This window comes from Phoca vitulina, unplaced genomic scaffold (genome assembly GCF_004348235.1).
Source record: "Phoca vitulina isolate PV1807 unplaced genomic scaffold, GSC_HSeal_1.0 scaffold11, whole genome shotgun sequence".
In the NCBI taxonomy this organism is placed as follows: domain Eukaryota; kingdom Metazoa; phylum Chordata; class Mammalia; order Carnivora; family Phocidae; genus Phoca; species Phoca vitulina.
The window spans coordinates 28586515-28609025 of NW_022589714.1; the positions used below are offsets into that span (position 1 = coordinate 28586515).

The following is a 22511-nucleotide window of genomic DNA, read 5'->3' on the forward strand; positions in this document are numbered from 1 at the left end:
TTAAAATGATTCTGATTATATATGTATATATGAATATTGCATAGCCATTAGCATAATAGTTTGAAAGAACTTCAGTGTTAAATGAAAAGGGCAGAATAAAAAGCAGAGACAGAAAAATGTTAATTTATTTTCTCTCTGAGAGAAAATATGTTAAAACATTTCTAGCATTAGAATGATGGCTGATTTCATTGATATCTTCATGAATCTTTTGTGTTTCCCAAAATGTGCCTAATATGGAACAAAATTCGAATGATAGTACAACACGGGAGAGCCCTGAAATTTTGAGAACTGCAAATACTTTGATATTTCTGGAGTTAAGAACAAGTTGGAAATGGACAGGAGATGAGACTGGAAAGATAACTAAGAGTCTCCTCAAGAAAACTTGGGTGTCATTTTAATAAACTTCTCTGCAAAATTATGAGAAATCTCTAAGAATTTTAAGCTTAGAAATATTGATCAGATACATATTTTCAAAAATTGCTCAGGATGGGGCGCCTGGGTGGCTCAGTTGGTTAAGCGACTGCCTTCGGCTCAGGTCATGATCCTGGAGTCCCGCATCGAGTCCCGCATCGAGTCCCGCATCGGGCTCCCTGCTCAGCAGGGAGTCTGCTTCTCCCTCTGACCCTCCCCCCTCTCATGCTCTCTCTCTATCTCATTCTCTCTCTCAAATAAATAAAATCTTAAAAAAAAAAATTGCTCAGGCTATACAGTGTGATTTTAGAATGCAAAATAAAACAGAGAGCCAGACCATCGTAGTAATAATAGCTACATTTTATTGGGTGCTTACTATGTGCCAGAGACCATGTGTTGATCACTTTATATATTCTAACTCATTTCATCTTGCAACAGCTCTGTCAGGTAGGAAACCTTATCATCACCCTCCTAAACATAAGGAAACAGAGGCTAAAGAACTTGCTGAAGGTCGCTCAGTTTGTAACTGGTGGAACCAGGCTCCCATCTCGGGTAATCTAAAACCACGGTGAGGGCTCTCCCTCACTATGCTATGGCGGTGCCTTTCAAAAAGAAATGTGGCAGAGAGAAGTCAATAGGAGAACAGAGAGAGAAAATGGATGGGTCCAAGATGTTAATTAACATCTCTTCTTGGGAGATTGGATTTTTGGTAGGAGCTTAAGGAGGGAAGGGAGTCAAGAACAATTCAGGAAAGACAGGTACATGTGAATGTTTTGAATGACAAGTTATTTATATTCACTAGAGGAAACAGGAAATTTAATTCCTTTTAATTTGCAATGATTTTTTGTATCTTCTTATATTTGAATGATTGAAATGCAATGAAATAGAAATGGCTTAGTCCTGATGCATAATGAGAGTGGTATAGAGTGCAGATCACCATATGCCACACACTGTGATTTTTAACACGTATTTCCTATACTGCTCTGATGGAGCTCAAGTTTCTTAACCTGCATATGGGGAGAAAGAGCTACATTGCCCACCACATGGATTTGCTGTATCTACTCTGATTTCATTTAGAGCTTTCTCGATTTGCATTAACAGGGGTACAGATCAAAATTTCATTCTAATGATAAAAAGAAAGATATACACTAATGTAACTTTTCAAATTTATACATTTTCAGCATTCGGAATTAACTTTAACATCAAACTGTACCTTCCAGCAAAAGCCCATCTATTTTCACTCCCTTTCATTTGTGAGAGTAAACATTCTTAAGATATTTGGTCCTTATTATTGTTAACGATTTTTGTATTTACAGGAATTATAGTTTAAATTTTTGATATTATAGCATTTTCCATATGAAAGGCATTAATGCCTTAAGTAAGTCTGTGTCAACAAATATTTTCACATTTATGTCTTTTATGAAAAAAAAACCCACTATATTACTTTGGTGAACTAACTGGGATATGATATTTTCTGAAGACCTTCCTATTTAGAAAACTATTAAGCAGTAAAGTTTACTTCTAGGTGTTCTTTATGCAAAGGAACGTATAATATTTGGCTTATCTCAAAAGTCATATTCTGCAAAAACTTAGACTTCACTAATAAATGTCAAAACTATTTCAAGTTTTGAAGGACTGACTCCATTCTGAAGGTTACCTTGTTTACTGTTGTTCAAATTGGTCCTTTTAAATTCTTTCAGAAACTATGTTCCCTGTTACAGTATTACAACAGGGAGAGAAAAAAAAAGATAACAGGCATTGGTGCAACCTGAATGCATTTCAGTTGTGGAGGAAAAATAATTAACAGTTGAGCTCTGCTAAAAACAACATAGAATAGATTTAGCCCTATGAATACACACCTATAAAATAGTCACTTTCAGGTAAATAATAATTGGAATTTTTTTTGTGTGCTTTAGGAGTTTTAAAGGCATCCAATACTTGCATGACTTCACTTTGGCAGCTCAGGGCATGTTCTCCAAGTTAACCCTCCTTGGTCAAAGCTGTGAGGTCTAAGATCCCCTTATCCTCTTTGCCCTTTCCAGTGCTGTTCCACTGAGGATCTACATGATACCTCCCTCATTCTTTGCCTTTTTCTGTCCTTAGATGCTTTATTTCTATTGCTGGTGGAAGTCTCACCACTCTCCCAAGTAGTAATGATTGTTTCCTTATTCTGGGTGTTAAATTCCTTCTAAGTGTGTTATACTATGTTTTACAAGATAATCTTTGGATCCTTTCATCTGGTTGTGCAACATCAGCCAGCTTCTGATTTCTATTTGCTGCAGCAACCGGTAGAGCTGACTGGTATGCCTGGCCATGAACACTTGGCTGCACAAGACTGGTCTTTGTTTTTTGTTTTTTTTTAAGATTTTATTTATTTATTTGTTCAAGAGAGAGCACAAGCAGAGGGGAGCCCAGGGCAGAGGGAGAAGCAGGCTCCCCGCTGAGCAAGGAGCTAAGAATTCACGAATACACTGTTGACGGTATGGAAGGTAATACCACTACACACTTTTGCTGTTGTATAACAATGGCCATGAAATCCGTGGCTAGCACTCAATCCCAGGACCCTGGGATCATGACCAGAGCCGAAGCCAGACGCTTAAACCACTGAGCCACCCAGATGTCCCAAGACTGTTCTTGATGAATGTCTATTCAGTTGCAAGCTGCTGAACCCACTCTGAAAAGTTTTAGAGTGGGTCCAGGTGATGTATCTGTGCCTGTGAAGGAGAGGAGGTCAGGAAACGGTCTGTTCCAGGACCATCCCTTCCACACCAAAGATTACTCCTCTTCTAATATCCTAAGGATTTATGTAGCATTTTTAGTTCCAATGAATTTAGCCTTTAGGGCTTCAACAGTTTTGAGCCATGCATCTCTTAAGCAACTCCATTCCAGTTCAGTGCTTAACTTGTAGTACCAACTTAATGACAATTTACTGACTTATCTGTGACATCTCCCCCAATGTAGTACTTTGTATATTTTCTTCCTTATTAGGCTGTGTTTTAAGCTTGCAGATGAGCTCAACATATTTTAAAATCGAGCTTACTGTTGTCAAGCACAAGCTCAAGTGAGTTCGATGCTGGACAAATCTACATTAAGCATGAAAGTCTGCAGCTGGAAATGAGCAAACTCACCGGCACTAAAACGCATGCGCCCTTCCCTTTATTTACACCCTTTCTCTTAGGATCTGAACCAGGTGAGAAGTCGGTAAGTGGGGCGTGTGCAGAGAGCCCCGCCAGCTCAGCGTAGTAAGGAAAATGAGCCACACCTGAACATCCTTGGGCTCAGTTCCTTTTCTTCTCGGTTCCGGCTGCTGCGGACGTGCGCCGCAGGTGCCTCCCACACTCCCTGCCCCGGGCGCCGCCGCGAGTGTGGCCCGCTCCCCACCCTCTCGGCGCCGACGCAGTGCGCGGAGCAGGGCTGGTGCTCGCCGCCCGTGGCCCGGAGGGGCGCGCTCTGGGCTGGCGCGGCTCGCTCCGCATCCCTCTCCTCCCGGCTCCTGGCGCCCTCCTATCTCCGTCTGCAGTCCCAGGCCCCGCCATGGGGAATGTGCCATCTGCGGTGAAGCACTGCCTCAGCTACCAGCAGCTTCTCCGGGAGCATCTCTGGATCGGGGATTCAGTGGCTGGGGCGCTCGACCCTGCGCAGGTACCACCTCGCGGCCCAGGGTGTCCCCACCCTTTTGCACACAGCCGGCTGGTCTCTCTCCCTGTTGTGTCACCACCGCACCGCAGGGCCCTCCCTGCAGCAGTTCCGTCTCGTTAGGCCTCACCTCTTAAAAGGTTCCCCATCATCTCTGTGCTGTGAACATGTAGACCCGCCTCTATAGCTCAGACCCAGCAAAGTCCCTACCTGTGGCCTTTTGCGGGACGCCTAAAGGAAACTGCTTCTTCTCTGTTTTCCCCTTGGAGGGGCTGCATTATAGAATATGCGTATCTCTTGGCTTTCCGCCAGGGATAGTGCCTTTATTTTCAGTTCCTTCCCTGTACCGTGTAACAAAGGGGACAATGTGTGGCAGAAAGAGGAATGAATCCAACATATACGGCTAGGAAAACATCGTAGGGTGAAATTATCTAGCATATCATTAATTATCCCTAATGTATTTATGCTTCAACACACTTGAATAAGCTTGAAAAAGATTGTAAATAACAGCAATTTCTTTTTTTTTTTTTTTTTTAAGATTTTATTTATGTATTTGACAGAGAGAGACAGCGAGAGAGGGAACACAAGCAGGGGGAGTGGGAGAGGGAGAAGCAGGCTTCCCGCGGAGCAGGGAGCCCGATGTGGGGCTTGATCCCAGGACCCTGGGATCATGACCTGAGCCGAAGGCAGACGCTTAACGACTGAGCCACCCAGGTGCCCCGTAAATAACAGCAATTTCAAACCAAAATTGATGCCCCTGTGATTCCTGAATGCTTTAAGACAATAGGCAACTTAATTGGATCCACGTGTTTGCAGCTTAATGCATTCTCAAACAAATGTCAGGTAAATGAAAAAAGAAATTTGCTTTTCCTTCAAAAGAGCTCAAAATTTAAAATTTCACCAAGTAGTAACAGTGACGATTGTTATGTGAATGTTAAAGCATGGAAAAATGAAGGGGCAGTATAAGGGTTTCACTCTTTTTTGATTTTTTTGCTGGATGCAAAAATGTTTATCCCTGATTCATCTTGTGAACAGCATAATAACTTGGGTTAATTATAATATTTCAGTGGGTAAACATAATTTGACTATGTGGCTTTAAATCAGCTCTTCTAATACTAGGTATCCATTTTTCCTGTAGTTTTACATTTAGTGTATTCTCAGCTTAGTGTGTCAGTATGTGAAATTGTGATCTTAGTTCTACAAATAGGAATTCAGCATTTGTGGATTCTTTCAAAACCAATCAGAAGATACATTGCTCCTCATTACTTAAAAGATGGTTATGGTCATCTGGCTTGAAGCCTGTTGCTGAAAATGCACGAGAGGGAAAGATTCTTCTCATATATTCGCATGTCTATTTAATTTTTCTGCATTCTAATTTGATTTGCTATTATAACTTTGCTTTTATAACTTTTTTTTTAACTTTCATATTCAGTCTGTTAGAGAATCAGGAATCCTCTTTTCTTCCCTAACTCTGAGACTTCACATGATGTTTGTTGCTGTGTTAACAGTGTATTTCTCTCCCTCATGTTCTGGTTTTGTGAGCTGTGGGGGCAGTGATGGAGACTAGGCTGCTACCTGAGGCTGTCTACTTTGCCCTGTTAAGAAGTGGAAGCGGGTCGTCAAAAATGACAAGGAGTGTGAGAAACCGCTATACCTTCACTAAATAGTGACTTCTTCCCCTGACTTCTTTGCCTGGGAAACTCTTACTCATTTTTCAAACACAGCTTAAATGTTACTTCCTTTAACTAACTCTTTGCTCCACCCAGAGTTAATGCCCCATTTCTGTGCTTCCATGGCATTTTATGCATCATTCTGTTTCAGTCCCACTCGTTGAATTGTAGTTTTTTATATCTTGCCTTATTTGAACTCAGCACCATTGACATCTGACACTTGACTCATTGAAATTGATCTTCCTTGGCATCTGTTTAATAACACCTGTAACTGCTTTAAGCCCTACGGAGTCTCTGGTTCCTTGGTCTGGCACCAGATGGACTCAGTGGCCTATCGCTGTCTGGTAAATGACCAGGTTCCTCATGACTTTGTATCCACACTCACGGTTTCAGTTACTATTTACCACTGGAATAATATCCATCTTCTATCACTAAGACGAAACTGTATTGACATCAAGTATTCATTATCATCTTACTATTTATATATTTGTGTTCTCCAGATTTTTATTCCTATCTCCTTCTCAGGCTCCAGTCCTGATGTTCAGCTGCTCACTGGACATAATCACTTGGATATTTCAAAAGCAATTCAAACTCAACATTTCCAAAATTGGATTCACATTCTCCTTCCTTCAACCCCAGACCTTCTCCAGTATTTGCTATCTCAGGAAACCATCACAATCTGTTCGGTTCTATACGCCACAAGGCAAGAGCTCTTCATTTTCATTTCCCCACATCCAAAGTATCACTAAGTCCTGCAATTTTACCTCTTGAATTTCTCTCAAATCCATCTTTTTTTTTCCAACTTTACTCCTACTATCAATTTTAAAATGGCATTCTCTATCATGGACTACTAGATGATTGCAGTCCTTCTTCAACACCCATGTAGCCAGTTGGGAGATGTTCTCTATTTCAAATGGAATCCTGCTGACCCCCCGTTTTATAGCCTTGTATGCATTTCTCTTATTTTTAGGAATGAATACCAAAACTTTCAATGTGTCTCTGAAGCTTTCCCTGTTATTTGCATTGCATGTCTCTGCAACATCATCTTAAGGTATTCTCTTGTTCCTGCCACTGTGGCCCTCTTTGAATTCTTAATAATGTTTCCTCTGGAGCCATGGTCTTTGTTTTCCCCTCTGCTGGGAAGACTATTTTTAACGAATTAACTTCTGTTCACCCTTCAGATCTTAAATGTTACCTTCTCATGAACTCTTTCCCAGACTCTTAAGGCAAGCAGCTCTTGTTATCCTATATGGCTCAGTACACAGTTCATTATATATAATATGAATTACCTATTTTTGTGATTATTTGATGTCTAGTTCCCTACCAGAGTCTAGGCATCATAAAAGTAAGGGAAACACCCACCATTCTCAGCAACTAACAGAATGTCTGGTTAGTCTTTCACGGCCAGTAAATACTTAATGAACAAATGAGTGAATGTTTATCTCCTGCTTATGGGGACCATGAAAATCTTCGTAGCACTTGCCAAATCAATGATTTGTACATTGTGGTACAATGATAAATATTCATTAAGTGAATGCTAATGTGATGATAATGAATACTTGATGTCAATACAGTTTCGTCTTAGTGATAGAAGATGGATATTATTCCTGTTGGTGTCTTACCTTTTCATCTCACAGGAGTTAGGCTTTGAGGGAGAAGAGCTGAAAATGGATTCTGGGGTGTGTTGATGAGACAGCACAGTGCTTAACAAATCACTGTAAAATCTGGCAGAGAGAATCATGAGCAGGACCTCTGGAATTTGAAACAATTTGGTAACCGTTGGGACAGATAGAATATTCTATTTTGAAAGAATCCTGTGCTAGGCAATAGAAGATTGGAAACCTAGATTTTTTTCAGCTACCAATTCATCCTGTGAGTTTGTGCAGGCAATATCCTGGCTAGATCTTAAAATTTCAGTTTACATGTGAGAGATAATAATATATCCGTGATAAATTATTAGGATGAAAAATAAATACTGGGCGTGTGTATGTGTAAAAACAGACACACATACATTTGAAGTTTAACAATTTATTATCCAATACAAAATAGGTCAGTGTGAATAAAAGGTTTATTGTACCACAGCTCCACAAATTAAATTTTTGAGTCTCTAATTTTTTGCTAATGACACTGATTTTGCAGAATATTCCTTTCAGAAACCAGGAGGTTAAAATTGATCATCCTATGGTTCAAGCTATCTTTTCAGGCCTGCTTTATTTTCTATGTTTGTCTCTGTTAAAATTGGTATGAAGAAGCTGGCTTAATTGGTATATTTCAAGGTTTTGATTAAATGTAAGGTACCTGGTAAAGCAATTCCTTTCTGATTTGCAAGTGCTGCTAAAGCAGTAGCTACATTTTTTTCATATATTAATACCTTGTGTGACAATAAAGTTCTCCAGGGCCTAAATTCTAATACAAGCAATATTTTAAATGCAGTAGATGTATAAAAGCAAAATTGTAGATTATGTGACATTAAACTTATAGTTATTGTACATTATATCCTGAATCCTTTAAGTTACATTTGCTCTTAGCAAAAATTATGATTCAAAGAAAGTATTTGGTATTAAAAGTTCTCAGGAATCTAACCTAAATATATTTCTGCATAAATTTAATACGAGGATAATGTGACTGTATGCTTTTTAGTTTGCAGCTATGCAGTTGTTGGTACATTTACTAAATACTTTAGGATGATTGGAGAGGAATTTTCAGAAGAGAATCAAGGTACCATCCCACTGTTTTTTTTATTTGTCTCAAGTGTTCTTTTCCCCTCTTTTTTCCTCCTATTATGCTTCCCCCCCTTTTTCTCCTTTTATAGCTTCTTTTGAGTGACATATTTTTAGTCATTTTCCCCCGCCAGAGCTTAATTATATACTGTTTTTACTATACTCTTTGTTGCTATCTATAAGATGTCAACACATGACCTGGACTTATTAAAATTGGTATCTTTGCAACTTATTAAACATGCAAATATAGTATTTTAGCTCCATTACTGACTTCTGCTTTTCATATTTTGTTGTATATATTAATTTTATATTTGTTGTCTATATGTATATAGTTGATATACATTTTATATTTAGAATATATTTCTTTGGTCGTCCTTCCTTTCTTCATCTCCATTTTTCCATCTGAAATTATTTTCCTTCGGCTAGAAGTAGTTTTTTTCCTACATTCTTTGGTAAAAATCTGATGATTTTTTTCATTTTTGTTTGAAATTACATTTATTTTGATAAATGGTGTACATAATTGTAAGGTAATACTGACCATAAATATATAGTCCACATAAAGAATTAAAATGCATGACAACAGCACAAAATGTAGATTTCTCAAGAGATGTAATGGAAGCCAGAGACAATGAAATGAACTGTTAGGCTTATTTTTGCTTCTTTGATGATAATGAGTCTTCTCATTGTCTTTGGTTTTTCACAGTATGACTATGATGTGTCTAGATTTAATTTTCTTTGCATTTGCCAGTGGTTTGTAGCATTTTTTGGATCTATGGCTCCATCCTTTATTGGCTTTCATAGGTTTTAGAAAATTTTCAACCATTTCTCCTTAAGTATTGCTCTGTTTCTTTTTTAATCCCTCCACTTGGGCTTATCATTTGAAAAATCTTAGAACTTTCCCTGTGCTCCATCTATTTCTTACACTCATTTTTGTCTTTTTCACCTTTTTTTCTCCATGTTCAGTCTGAATATTTTCTTCTCACTTGTATTCCATTTCACTAATTCTCTCTTCAGTTGTAATTTGCTGTTAATCTAATGTATTGAGTTTAATTTTATATTTTTGAGTTGATGCATTTCTATGTTGTTTTTCAAAACAACTTTTTTGTTCTTTGCCACGATTTTCCATCTTGTCATGAATTCTTGAGTATTTATCAGTGTTATTTTTAAGTTCTATGTCTGATAACTCCAATATTTGGATCTCTAGTGGGTCTTATTTATTTATGTATCTTTCCTCTTGGAATGCTTACTGATCTTTGACTGTGTGTTAGACACCTGAAATGAAAATTATAGACCTAACTTGAGACACCTCAAATTATCCTTCTCCAGAAAGGGTTCTTCCCCCCCCCCCCGCCCATTTACCTACTTCCCCTTGTTTGCCCTCCCTGCCCCACCTCCACCTCTGGCAACAATCTGTTCTCTGTATCTATGAGTTTGCTTTTTTTAGATTCCAAATATAAATGATACCTCACTGTATTTGTCTTTCTCTGCCTGACTTATTTTGTTGAGCATAATGCCCTTAATGTCTATCCATCTTGTCACAAATGACAGGATTTTTTTTTTATTTTAAAGCTAAAAAATATGCCTGTATATATCTACTACATCTTATTCATTCATCTGTTGGACACTAATGTTGGCTATTGTAAATGATAGTGCAGTGAACATGAGGGTGCAGGTACTTTTTAAATATAGTGATTTCCTTTCCTTTGGATACTTAGAAGTGGAATTGCTGGATCATATGGCAGTTCTATTTTTAATTTTTGGAGGACCCTCCATACTGTTTTCCAAGGGGCTGCACCAATTTATGTTCCCACCAATGGTACAGGAGGGATCTCCCCTCCCCCCACACCATCCTTCACAACACTTATTTCTTGGATTTTTTAAAGTAGCTGTTCTAATAGTTGTGAGATGCAGAAAGGATTATCTTTAGCTTTTAGCAAATAGTAAGTATAAGGATAGCTTACCTTAAGCCAATCAGATGCTTAGCTGATTTGAGTCTGGGCCTACTTTACTTGTGAGGATTTGTTTTTTCTCCTCACCCTTTCATTTTGTCACTGTTCAGGGGTTCTAACTGAAAAGCCTAGAGTGTTTACCAGGGTATCCCCTAGCTGGGACCTAAAATCAAAGTATTTTCTCCTCAGCCTCTAAGACTTCTAGAAGCTCTGATGATCTTCTCAACTGCTACTATTGAACTGGCAAATATTTCAAGAGGAAGTCATGATCAGTGTTGGTCTTACCACTTTGTTTTTCTTCTGCGTATATATTTGGTATATTGGCCACTTAAGTACTCACTACCTTGGCAACTCTCTCAGGCTATCAAACAAGTGTTTTCATTAATATTTTGTCCAGAGTTTCTGGTTGTTCTCAGAAATTCACTCTGAACAAGCTAGTTGAAATACTAACAATATAAGAGGGAAAATGTAAGAAAACAAAACAATTATGCAATGTAATTGGAGTTGTAAAAATATATTAATTTACCATATTACAAAAATTTTGAGGTAGTTACGTTCCAGATAATATACAAACTGTTTAGAGTAACTATTTATCTTCCCAGCTTTATGAGATATAATTAACATAGAACATTGTATAAGTTTAAGGTGTACAGATTTGATACACTTACATATTGCATGATGATTACCACCTTAGCATTAGCTAGCACCTGAGTCCCATAACAGAATTTACAATTTCCTTTTTGGGGTGAGAAAATACCTACATCCTTAGCAACTTTTAAGTATATAATGCAGTATTATTAACTATAATCACTATGCTATACATTAGGTTTCCAGAGCTTATTTGTCTTACAGCTGAAAGTTTGTATAGAATAACAATTTAAAACTCAAAAAAGGAATTCAAAGATTGGCTGCTTTATGAGAAACTAATACTTCATGGAAAAACAGACTATTCCAATGGTTTTCACTATAAATAAGAATTATGAAAGAGAAGAGATTTTAAAAATAAGTAAAATTATGCTCCACTTCAATATCTGGCTTTAGAGGAGCAATATACTATTTACTCCTTCTGTGTGACATAGTTCAGTAAAGTTTGTTGAATGAATCAATGAATGATTAAATGGATAGTCCCTTTATGGTATTTTGTGTCTATTGATAAAAGTTTATCTCAAATCTTTTGATTTTTTTTTTTTATTGACATGGAGTTGGTAAACAAATTTTATTGTCATTAACCTTTTCTTTTTAATCTTTTTCATTGCCTTATTTCATTCCTGGTTAATTCTTTCTCTTTCTTTGTTGATTCCTAAGCCTTGGTAGAAATCAACATATTTTATCAGTTGATTTGAAAAGTATTTTGTAGGTTTGCAGATCCTCTCTTCTATATGTGTATGTTTGTATCTTTGTGCATATGTATGACGTGCTAACAACTGATTTCTATTTTTTGAAAAAAATCCTGCATTTCTGTTTTCTGAATTAACATTTTAATTTTCTTTATTTGAATATTTAGCTCATGTAATTTTAGTCATCTTAAAAATGCCTTAAGACAGTTCACATCCATTTCTCTGTCATTTTGCTTTAAATTGTGTCTCTTATAAGCTGAGCTGCTTATCTGATTGTCTCTATCCTTAATTAGGTGAATTTACCTTTAATTACATGTGATTATGTGTGACTCTTGATATGTTTATCCTATTTTCTGCTATATCTGTCAGCCTCACTCACCACTTTATATTTCTTATCTTTGAGGCTATTTATACTTTTTTGGTGTTCTTATTTTATATTTAAATTAATATGCTTGTTTGGAACAAAAGCTGTATTTCACAGAGTGAACTCCTTCATATTGAGGAAAATGTCTGTTTCATTATTATTACACCACGGGTCTCGGATAGCATGTTACCAGGTATATTGCCGTTCTCGAGACTCTCTTTGTTAACCTAAGATATCTCACAGGTAGGTGGAAGTAGAGTTCCAAAGACTACTGATGAAGCCTAAGATTTTAGTCACGGGCACAACAAAATTAGAAAGTTGAAAATATTTGTGGTCAGAATCTTAATAAGTGAGCAGTCACAAGCAGTAATAAGCCCTTCGTATGACCACGTGAATTAATGGCTCAACTAAAGTAAAATCCAGTAAATTTCAGTGGAAATCGAATATTGGATAGAAGGTTCACCAGGACATTGAGTAAACTGCAGAATAATATCAAAATTGGGGAGTAAGAAAACAATGGCAAACTAAGTTCTAATGGCTTCGGTATATAAGGGATACAAGTCCTCAAAAAGGGCTAAAGGGCCGTATGGCCAAATCACATGGATCTCAAAGGAACAGGAGTTTTCGTACAAATAAAGAGTGACAGTTTTCAGGAAGTAATAGAAACTGCAGATACCATCCATACTTCTGGTCACTAAGCAAGGTCTAGAAAGCTAAGCAGTCTCTACATGTGAGGGTTACTGGGCAGGTGCTTTCTATAAGGGTGATCAAGTCTTTATTTAAGGCCATAAGATGATGGGAATGTTCAGTAAAGAGGTTGTGAACGTGGTGGAGCTTTTTACTACACAGCTGAGTTTCCAGATAGAAAAAGAAAGAACTTGAGTCTTCACATAACAAGAAAGGCCTAGAACTACATGGGGTTCTACAGAGGAAATAGATGGTTGTTGAGAATAATATATGGGAAAATGACTAAAGAAAACAGGATTGTGAAATAAGGTGGGTTACCTTGGGTTTGATCCTCAACAGTCTTGTGATGGATGTGGTTCTCTTTGGGTATCTCCACATCAGCCAAGTCCTGGATTTATTGCATTTCAAGAGAGTCCTCCTCCCTCGAGCATGGAGACTCCAAATCTTGGAGTCCCCTCTAATTTGAATTGACTGATATATGCTTTTGAAAAGAGAAAAAAAAAAAAAAAGTAAACTCTTTGTCAAGGTTGTTCACATGTTGATTCTCAACTAGTGAATGGTGAGACCAAGAGCAGAAACCCTGATGGTTGTGGCTTGGTCTCTACAGTTGGGAAGAATGCTCCCATGTATACTTCATCCCATGCACACTGCATCTAAGATGCAGCCTTTTTATTCCTTTTTCATATTTTACTTTTTAATCAATTAAGACACATTATTTTGTATGAGTTCTCTATTCAGAGTACTTTCATAGTTCTAGAGCTACCGCTGTGGAGTGTTCAATATGTGCTAGGTCCTGCCTAACTGCTTTCTGTACAAAACCTCATTTAATGCTCCCAACAATCCACTTTATAAACTGAATATTTGGGATGCAGAAAGGTAAAATAATTTGTTCATGGTCCACAGCTAATGACTAGCAGAGCTCGGAATGAAATTCAGGCAGCTCTAGTTTCAGAGCCCTCTATTATTACTACTAAATCGGTGTTTCCTCGACTTTTCCGGTGATAAGATTTACCCTGAGGTGTTTATTAAATGTACCAGAAATTCTTATTCAGTAGCTCTGAGATGGAGCCAAACTATCACTGTTTTTACTTTGTTTTGTTTTGTTTTGTTTTGTTTGATTTTTGAAAATCATGTGCCGGGTGAGACTGCCACCCCTCCCCCCCCATATCTGCTTTCAGAGGGTCTGCTGTCATATCATGTTTTTTTCTAATCTGTCTTTCCAGAGCTCCTGGCCGCTGTCCAGGAAAGACTCCTATGAGTTTCAACTTCCCTTCTGTCCTCTTTGAGGTTGAGACTAGAGTTCTGCCTGGAATAGAATTGCATTGGATACAAAAGGAAAAACAACTTGGTTTCCAATAAATTTCCTGTTCCCTTCAATCTCCAATACTTTCTGTCCTTGGATTTCTGTTGGCTCCTGTATTTCTTGCTTTCTCTTATTCCAGCTGGCTTTCACATCCTTCCCTCCCCCCACTCTATGTTCTTGTTTTTTTCATTAGCTGTGAGCTCCTCCAAGTCTTCTGGCTTTCTTTATGCTTATTCACTCTGTGCTGTAACTTTCCCTGACCCTTTCTTCTCTCCTTGATTCTCCCTTTCCAAGTTTAGCTTTTATTTTTGTTTCTTTTTATTTTTCCTCCTCAACTAAGGGGCTAGACTGTGCAGAACCATGACTTTATGGGTCGCTCTCATGGAACAGATCATAGTAAAAGCTAAAGCAGAATCGTGTATTTGGGGAATATTATTTTTAACAGAAATTCTGATTTGAAAGTGATTGTCCAGCCTGCTTGAAGCCCTAATAATAAAAGCAGCATATAGATAGATTCCCAGTTTCCTCCTGCCAGTCTCTCTATTGTTAGTCTAAGTGGGAGATGCAAATTGGCTGTTTCACAGGTGAGCAGAATTTAACCTCTGGAAATATTTTGTTTGGTCAAGACTATACTGAAAAGATAAGTACATAGAAATGCTTTAAGCAGGACTTGCACTCTTTATTTGTATACTTAGCTGCCTCTGGCACCCAGATTATCTTCCTGTGCCGGTGGAGGTTTGATTTTGTTATCCTTGGTGGATAGTTACATGGGGATGCTTTAATGAGCATGGTTCTCAACAACCATCCGGGACATTTCTGAACGTTGGCATATTTTCAACACTATAGACCCTAATCCTTATTACTCGACAGACAGGAGTTAAGTCTTTAAATTACCAGAAATTTGCCATCTTCCCCTTTGGATGATCTTCCTTTTCTAAGTGATCAGAATTCATTCCTAAGGGAAACACTGAGGTGTTGTTGCATTTCTTCTACATCTGACCAATTTGGGGCCAATTTTTATGTTCTTTTCTTTGGAAAATAATACTGGTTGGCAGATCTTGTTCCCAAAACATGCATTCTAAAATCAGACTTCATATGAAGAGACTTTTATGTGAAGATAATTTAGAACATTATTCAAGTTTATAGATGTTTATATTTTTTAGACTTTCCTCATTTATATGAAAGCCTAGTAATAATGTAAAGGAAAGCAAAGTAGTGGGAAGGCTCTCTGAAAAATATAAAATGTAAACAAAAACTACTTTCTACGTAAGTGATGAAGGGACCAGAGCTGTGCATTACAAACATGATTTTGATAAGAGGAGCTGATACTTCCTACCTTGGTTTAGAGAGAGGAAGGGCTGAGCTCCAGCTCTCGGATGCTGGCAAGGTGCTAAGGACCCTGGTGGGCAAGAAAGGGAGATAGAAGCACTAGAGCTTCCATCCCAACAGCACTATTCAGGCCATGTGTTCATTTTTCATTGCTGTCTCCTGAAAGCTCATTTCTTCATCCTGCTTTTTATTTGAGTCCTGCTTTTTCCTGCATTCCTTGATTGAAACTCAGTTACAAATCACAAGCCTGCAAATAGGTTCTAATGCAGTGCAGGGCGAATCCATGAGGATGATAATAGTCTTTGTGTTGGAGGTAGATTGGATGTCAAATGGGATTTGCATAGATAGAAGGCATTCTGGGTCAGAATAAGACGATTGAACATTTATGGGCAGACTTAATGTAATAAAGTCATGGAGAGTTATCCATTTAGTTAGGAATATTTCTGTGTCTGAGTATATGCATATCAACCTACATCTGGATCCTCTATCTGGTCTATTGTCTCTTACAGGGAAAAAGAATTTAAAGGCCCCAATCTTAAAAATTGCCTTACTAGTTTTTTTCCTGTTTGATTTGAAAACGGATGCTTATGTTTTGCAAGTGGTGAATCTTATGAGTATTTGGCTTATGTTCACCTCTCCCTCTGCCAGCCCCAATCCCTGTATAGTGCTTAGTGGGCCCATCTTCCACTTAGAAGTAGAGTTCCCCATCAAATATTTTTGAATAGATGGAAGTATCTCTATATTAAATACACAATATTTTTAGTGCGAGACTGAGATCTTCTCAAGAGATGAAACTATATTTGATTCTCCTTTCTGTTATTCAGGAGACCTAAATACTCAGATCTTTTTAATGTTTCTGGAACTAAATCGTTTCTACGTGTTAAATACAGCAAACTTCAGGTGCTTTCTGCCAAATTAACGGACTTTGTGATTGGCACAAGTAATATCAAAAATAGTACTTTTGGGGGCACCTGGGTGGCTCAGTCGTTAGACGTCTGCCTTTGGCTCAGGTCATGATCCCAGGGTCCTGGGATCGAGCCCTGCATCGGGCTCCCTGCTCAGCTGGAAGCCTGCTTCTCCCTCTCCCACTCCCCCTGCTTGTGTTCCTTCTCTCGCTTTGTCTCTCTCTGTCAATAAATAATAAAATCTTAAAAAAAAAAAATAGTACTTTTGTAGAGTTAGTAGTTTTAGCTGTGCTATATTATTTTTCACATTGGACGGTAATGTAGATTTTTAAATCCAGGTGCTAATTTTTTTTTTTTTCTTTCCTGGCTATGAAGGTAGAATCTAGCTTTTCATTCACTTTCCATATCTCTGTTTTTACTGAGTTAATTCACACGGTGTACAATATGCATCTTCTCAGATCTCCGTTTTATGGGAGAAGGAGTAGACACAGTGAGGGGTATAATGATACCCTCAGGGTGAGGCAGCTTCTCTATTGCAGTGTCTCAGCCACGGTCTCTGGTTTTGGATTCAGTGTTTGGGCTGAATATCCCACTGATAGTAAGCGCATCAAATGTCACCTTACGCTCGTTAACTTTCCAAGTCACGCTTCCCTGGATTTGTGAAGTAGGGAAATGCAGATGTCAGGAAACTTTGACTACATAAAAACGCCTTTAATACAAGTTTCACTCTATGAAATCAGCATTTCATAAAGTCGTCTTGGTGAACTTTATTAACAAGCAATGGGGTCTAGGAAGCTTGGCAAACAAGGAGGCAGGGAACCCCAAAGAGAACATGTCTCTCAGACATCTTTCCTTCTGGGGCTTCCTTCCAAATGTTTTTGGATCTTGAAGGAAGTGGGGTGGCTCTGTGCCACCGCTTTCATACATCTGTAACCCACTGAGCGTACGGAGTCTGGCATTCCCTTTCTAAATTCTTTCCTCAATCTGTATTTATTTCACTGTGAAATAGAAGCTGATCATATAGGTTAATGTTGAAGTCCAAATACGAATCTTATTTTACTTAGACACAATTTCTACTTCCTGGGAATTTTGATTTAAGGACTGAGAATTCTCAGATTTTTAAAAATGCGACGGCACTGTTCAAATCTTGCATTTTATAGAACGCTGTGGACCTGGTCAAACATAAAAGCTGAGGGCAATTTGGAGTTCTGTCTGCCTAGGTTTTAGGGCTGTGTTTAAAAGACATTCGCAAGACCTGTGGAGAAACAGATGTAGTTATTCAGAGTTTCACTCACGAATGTCTGCTATCACTTAGTCCCCATTCCCATATGACACGATTTTAATATTTAATGTAATTCTGCTAAATGTATGCTCTAGAAAATATTGAAAGAAAAACTTGAGCTAAAGGAGATGGAACATAAAACTCTGTAAATACTCCTCTCTAGAGAGCTAGATCTCTTAAATACCTATTTGCTCTTTAAAAAATGTATACAGATATTGACCTTTTGGTGAGAAAGGAATAGTGATAACTTGTTAAATAGAATGTCAATCATTTGTCTTAATAAAAAATTATTATTTAGGGACAATAGTATTATTTTAGCATACCTGCTCTAGATTTCCAACTGACTTACCAAATGGGACAAATGAAAGAATACAGGAGATATAAAATGCTATATAAACTGTTAATAGAGTATTATTAACAGGAGTTTGGGAAATCACACAGCATCAGTATTTCTTTTTTTTTTTTTTTTAAAGATTTTATTTATTTAGTTGACAGCACGAGAAGAGCAGGGGGAGCGGGAGCGGGAGAAGCCGACTCCCGGATGTGGGGCTGGATCCCGGGACCCTGGCATCATAACCTCAGCCGAAGGCAGACACTTAACGGACGGAGCCACCCAGGCGCCCCTCACACAGCATCAGTATTAGCAACCCCGCTACCAGATGGTGAACTTATTCCAGTGACTTTGCTAAGGGCTTTATTTAACTTCTGAACTCCTAGATTTGCATAAAGAAGATCCCGTTATGCTCACTTTTAATAAGAGGAAACGAAGGCTCAGAGAGTTAATGAAAATCTCTGTAGGCCACATAACTAGTAGAGGCCCTGGACTTGAACCTGTAACAGTTTCCAAAGCCGGTATTTCTTATGCTACATCCTATCAGTCTGTTGACCAGTATGAACATCAGCTGTTTTGTACTCACTTATTATAACTTCATTTAACATAATTATTAAGGTTCTAGATTAATCTATCACTTTAAGGAGGGAAACTGCAGTCGGTTACAAATGACGGGATGATACAGCTCACCTTCCCTCATTAGTTCATTTTGAGACTCAACATTTAAAATCTGAGGTGGAAGAGCCTGAATGAATCCTTATTTCAGACAGAAGTTATTCAGACTCTTTAAAATGGTGCCATCGTTCTTGAATCTTTGATAACCATCCCCTTTCGCTCTGTACCCAACAGCAGCTCTTCTTTTACCCCTGTACTCAGGGAAATGGTTTTATAGGATATTTCTGAGAAATATGGCCTTTCTTAGTTTTTCAGTAAGTAGCTTAAACTTGGGGCAAGTACAGTTGACTTAAAGTCCTACCAAAAAGGTCAGATTTATATAAAATGCATTGTATTCATACCAAATACTATGTTTGTAGACTTCACACACCAATTGAAAGTTCCTGGCTAAGTTCTGTTGGAAAAATTTGTTTCCTTCAACCACTGCATCTTTATTCTGTTTTCTAAGAGGTCATCGAAAACCATAGTGTGTAGAGTAAAACCACACTATGATACAATAAATGGAACAAAAAAAGAAAAACTCAGTCCCATAAAATGTGCTGAAGTGCTATTGTGAGGTTAATAAAAATCTTTATTAAGACCTGGCTTGTTTGAAACATAGAAAACAAGAATTTGCTGCTTGACACTGAAGGTCAAAAAATAAAGATGATGAAACAAATTGTATATAATCAATCATCGAATAAAAAAGGTAATGGGTGAGAAAGAAAGAATAATCACATAATCACAAGGCAGTTGTTCTAGCCCTACAATGTGTCCCTAAGAGAGAAAACTTCAAGGTGTTTCCATTTGAGAAATGAGGAGCTCAGGAACCGGTCACATTATGACTGAACATTTGAGTTGAATTTATACTGTCACAGATGCGCTTTCATGTGGCTTTGCTGTCCTTCATTTCTGCTCAACATTTCTAAAAAACCATGCCAAAGTAGGGAAAGTTGAGGTGGTCTGTTGTGTCTTTCTTCCTTTCTTCTTGCCACTGGGGCTGACTTTGTTCCTTGAGAGAGCATCGGGCTCTGAGGCTGCAGGATCCACCTCTGAGGAAGCCACAAGCCTTATGATTTTTGATGCCTCTTTTCTTTTTACTAATAAAGGCAAAAGCAAGAGAGGACCAGCAGCTTCTTTATAAACTATTGAGAAAGGAAAATAAAAATGATTCTTGCCATTATTTTTGTATGAACTCCTGTTTAACTAGTTTTGATGAAACCACAGGCAAAACTTTGTATCAGATTAACTAATTACCAAACTACATGTAATAACTTTTTGTTTTCTGATTCCTAACGTCATTGGAGACCTTATCTATTAACCAATAGGGATAGGAGAAACTGAATGCTAAGAGGTCTTTTAGAAAGTTTGAAATATTTAAAAAGGACTGAGACACACTAGACAATAGATATATCCTTAATTCCTAGGAAGGAAACCTACATGTGAAAAATTAAATTTGTGCCTAATCATTAGTAAAATATACAATTCTCATAGATGGTAAAGACCACAGGAGTTCAAAACCAGGAAAAACTGAGCATATTCTTATATTGTTTTGTTATTGTATTGCTGTTGTGGCAGAGTATAATTATATTTGGTCTGTAGGGTATAGGTTTTATTTTTCACATTTGGCTCTCACACCCCTGATGATTTATTAGTTATAATTAAACATTTGAGTACTTTCCAAGTGCCAGTACATTTTAGTTGCTCTAATTTTCATGAAGACAAATATCCATAGCTCAGGAGCTTGTTCCTGTGAATGTTTATCATCATGTGAAGACATATATACCTACTTACTGAAAATCACCCCATCCATGTTCAAACATGTTTGTGAGTTTATGAATGTACATCTCCATGTATGTAGGTTTAGGTCTATGAATATATGTAAGTTCGTATTACTGTTGGGTAAATGGTAGTATATCAAAGCATGGTTTTTGGAGTCAGAACACTCAGGGGAAAATGATGAGCTGGGCAAAGAGAGATTAGGACCTGGAGCAATTGAGGGCATTGTGTATGGGATTGACAGAAGAAAAACAGAGCGACCACTGAAAAGCGGGCATCCAGGAGAAGGCATCAATTAGTATAGAATCTTCCACAGTGCCTCTCGTTTATCCTACCTGCCTTGTAATTGATTGCTTGGCTTATTCTGCTGACATCTTTGAGTGTCCTTGAGACTTCAATATATTATCTCAAACCTTCAAATAACCACTATTAGTTATTACATCTGGTATTATGTCACTTTGGACAGTAGGACCTACTCTTGCCACACCAAACCTGTGTAAGTCAGCCATTGATGTTCCAACTTTTTCCCTCTACAAGGACTGAAAAGAGGCCCTAGAGACCAGATGGCCTGGTAGTGGGGGCAGCAGATCTTGAGGCCTTTGCTGAACAACCATCTCCCATTCTCTCAAGCTAGTCAGCATTAACATATTGACTCTCTGTTCCTTTTAGTGTGCTCTAATATACATGGATGTTACCAATATTGGTATTTCAAATACCACTGAAAATTTAATAAGAGGTAGAAAAATATTTAAATGACTTGCAAACTTTATAAAGAGAGTTTGTAGAATTGTTTGAGATTCGTGTTACAGTTTAAAATTTCATCCATTAATTACTCTAACATATGCTGAGAAGACCGATTTGGAATGGTCCCAATGAGGAAAGATAAATCATTTTCACTTAGACATAAAATAATGGTATTTGAAAGGAAGGAGTTAGGAAGCTATGGAATTAGGATGGATATTAATATAAAGATTGTGATTTTAATTTTTATATTGGAAGAGGGATTTTTATTGATTTTATAGTTGATGGTGATGGGCACTTAAGCATAGTCATATAGATTTTCTTTTAAGTTGGCTTAAACTAGACCCATGGTTCTCAGATTATGTCCTTGCCTCAACAGCATCATCACTATCTGTGAGCTGGTTAGAAATGCAAATTCATGGATCCAACCTGACCTAAAGAATAATGATCTCTGGAGATGGGCCCAAGAAATTGTGTTTTAATAAGCTCTACAGGGGATTCACATGCACATTAAAATTTGAGAAATACTGATCTAAAGGAATTGCTGATGACTAAAGGCCATTATGATCTATACAGGAAGCAGCTGGGATGAGGAGGCTTGAGGTTTGTCTCAGGCTTGTAGGGACCTTATTTCCAAAAAAGAATCTCCATTAACTGAGGTTGTAAAACAAATAAGATGCAAGTTTTAAAAATGATTTTATAAGAATACAGTATAATTATATTCAAAGTTATTAATATGAGAGTTCCAATCAATAATTTTAATAAATATTGAACACTTTTAGTTTAGAAGAAGCAGTTTGTTGGGATGCTTGTGTCCCGAATAAATTGAATAAATAATGCTGCTGAAATGAACTATTTATGTATAGAATAAAGTTAAATTTTATTGAGCAACCTGATAAATTTTGCTAGAGATTAGGTTTCCAAATAGAAGCTTGGTTCGCTTAGCTGGAAGGTATAAAGTCTAATTAGTCATTGCATGTAACCTGTTTGTTAATTGTTCCTCTGAGGGGAAATTGAAAATCAGCCTTTATGGTTTATTTTTTAATGGACACTGAAAAAAAAAACATTGATTTATTGCCTAAAATGGCTGATAAAGTTTACATCCAACTTTAGCAGAACTGTGCAAAATTTTTTTCTTTGTTTTGATGTTTCAGTCTGCAGATGTTAGCTGTTTTTGTGAGGAAATAATGGTGTTAGCTATGAGTTTTCTTGGAAAGAAAGAGCTTAAAAGCTTTAGAGTGCTGTAATCAGAGTTGGCACAGCCAGATGAACATGGCTGGAATGTTAGGTGAAGCCCATGGGGAGTCCTTCCACAGCAGCATCTGGAAGGAAACAATCAGTGACTGGAGGTTTACTTTTCAGGCAAGTGATTAAGAAGTGATTAAATGAAGGTGTTAGGATGTGAGGGAGGGA

At 37.6% G+C, this 22511-nt stretch overlaps 1 protein-coding gene across 4 annotated transcripts in view; it reads left to right on the forward strand.

Annotated features, from left to right (window-relative positions):
- Positions 1-3597: 3597 nt before the first annotated feature.
- Positions 3598-22511, forward strand: part of HMGCLL1 (3-hydroxymethyl-3-methylglutaryl-CoA lyase like 1) — a 195246-nt gene continuing 176332 nt past the window's right edge. For 3 of the 4 annotated variants that reach the window (XM_032409625.1, XM_032409627.1, XM_032409626.1), the window contains exon 1: positions 3598-4053. In XM_032409625.1, the coding sequence (XP_032265516.1) occupies positions 3946-4053 (108 nt within the window). In that variant the 5' untranslated portion in view covers positions 3598-3945. The remainder of the gene's footprint in view (positions 4054-22511) is intronic. The other variant, XM_032409628.1, reaches the window with a different exon arrangement.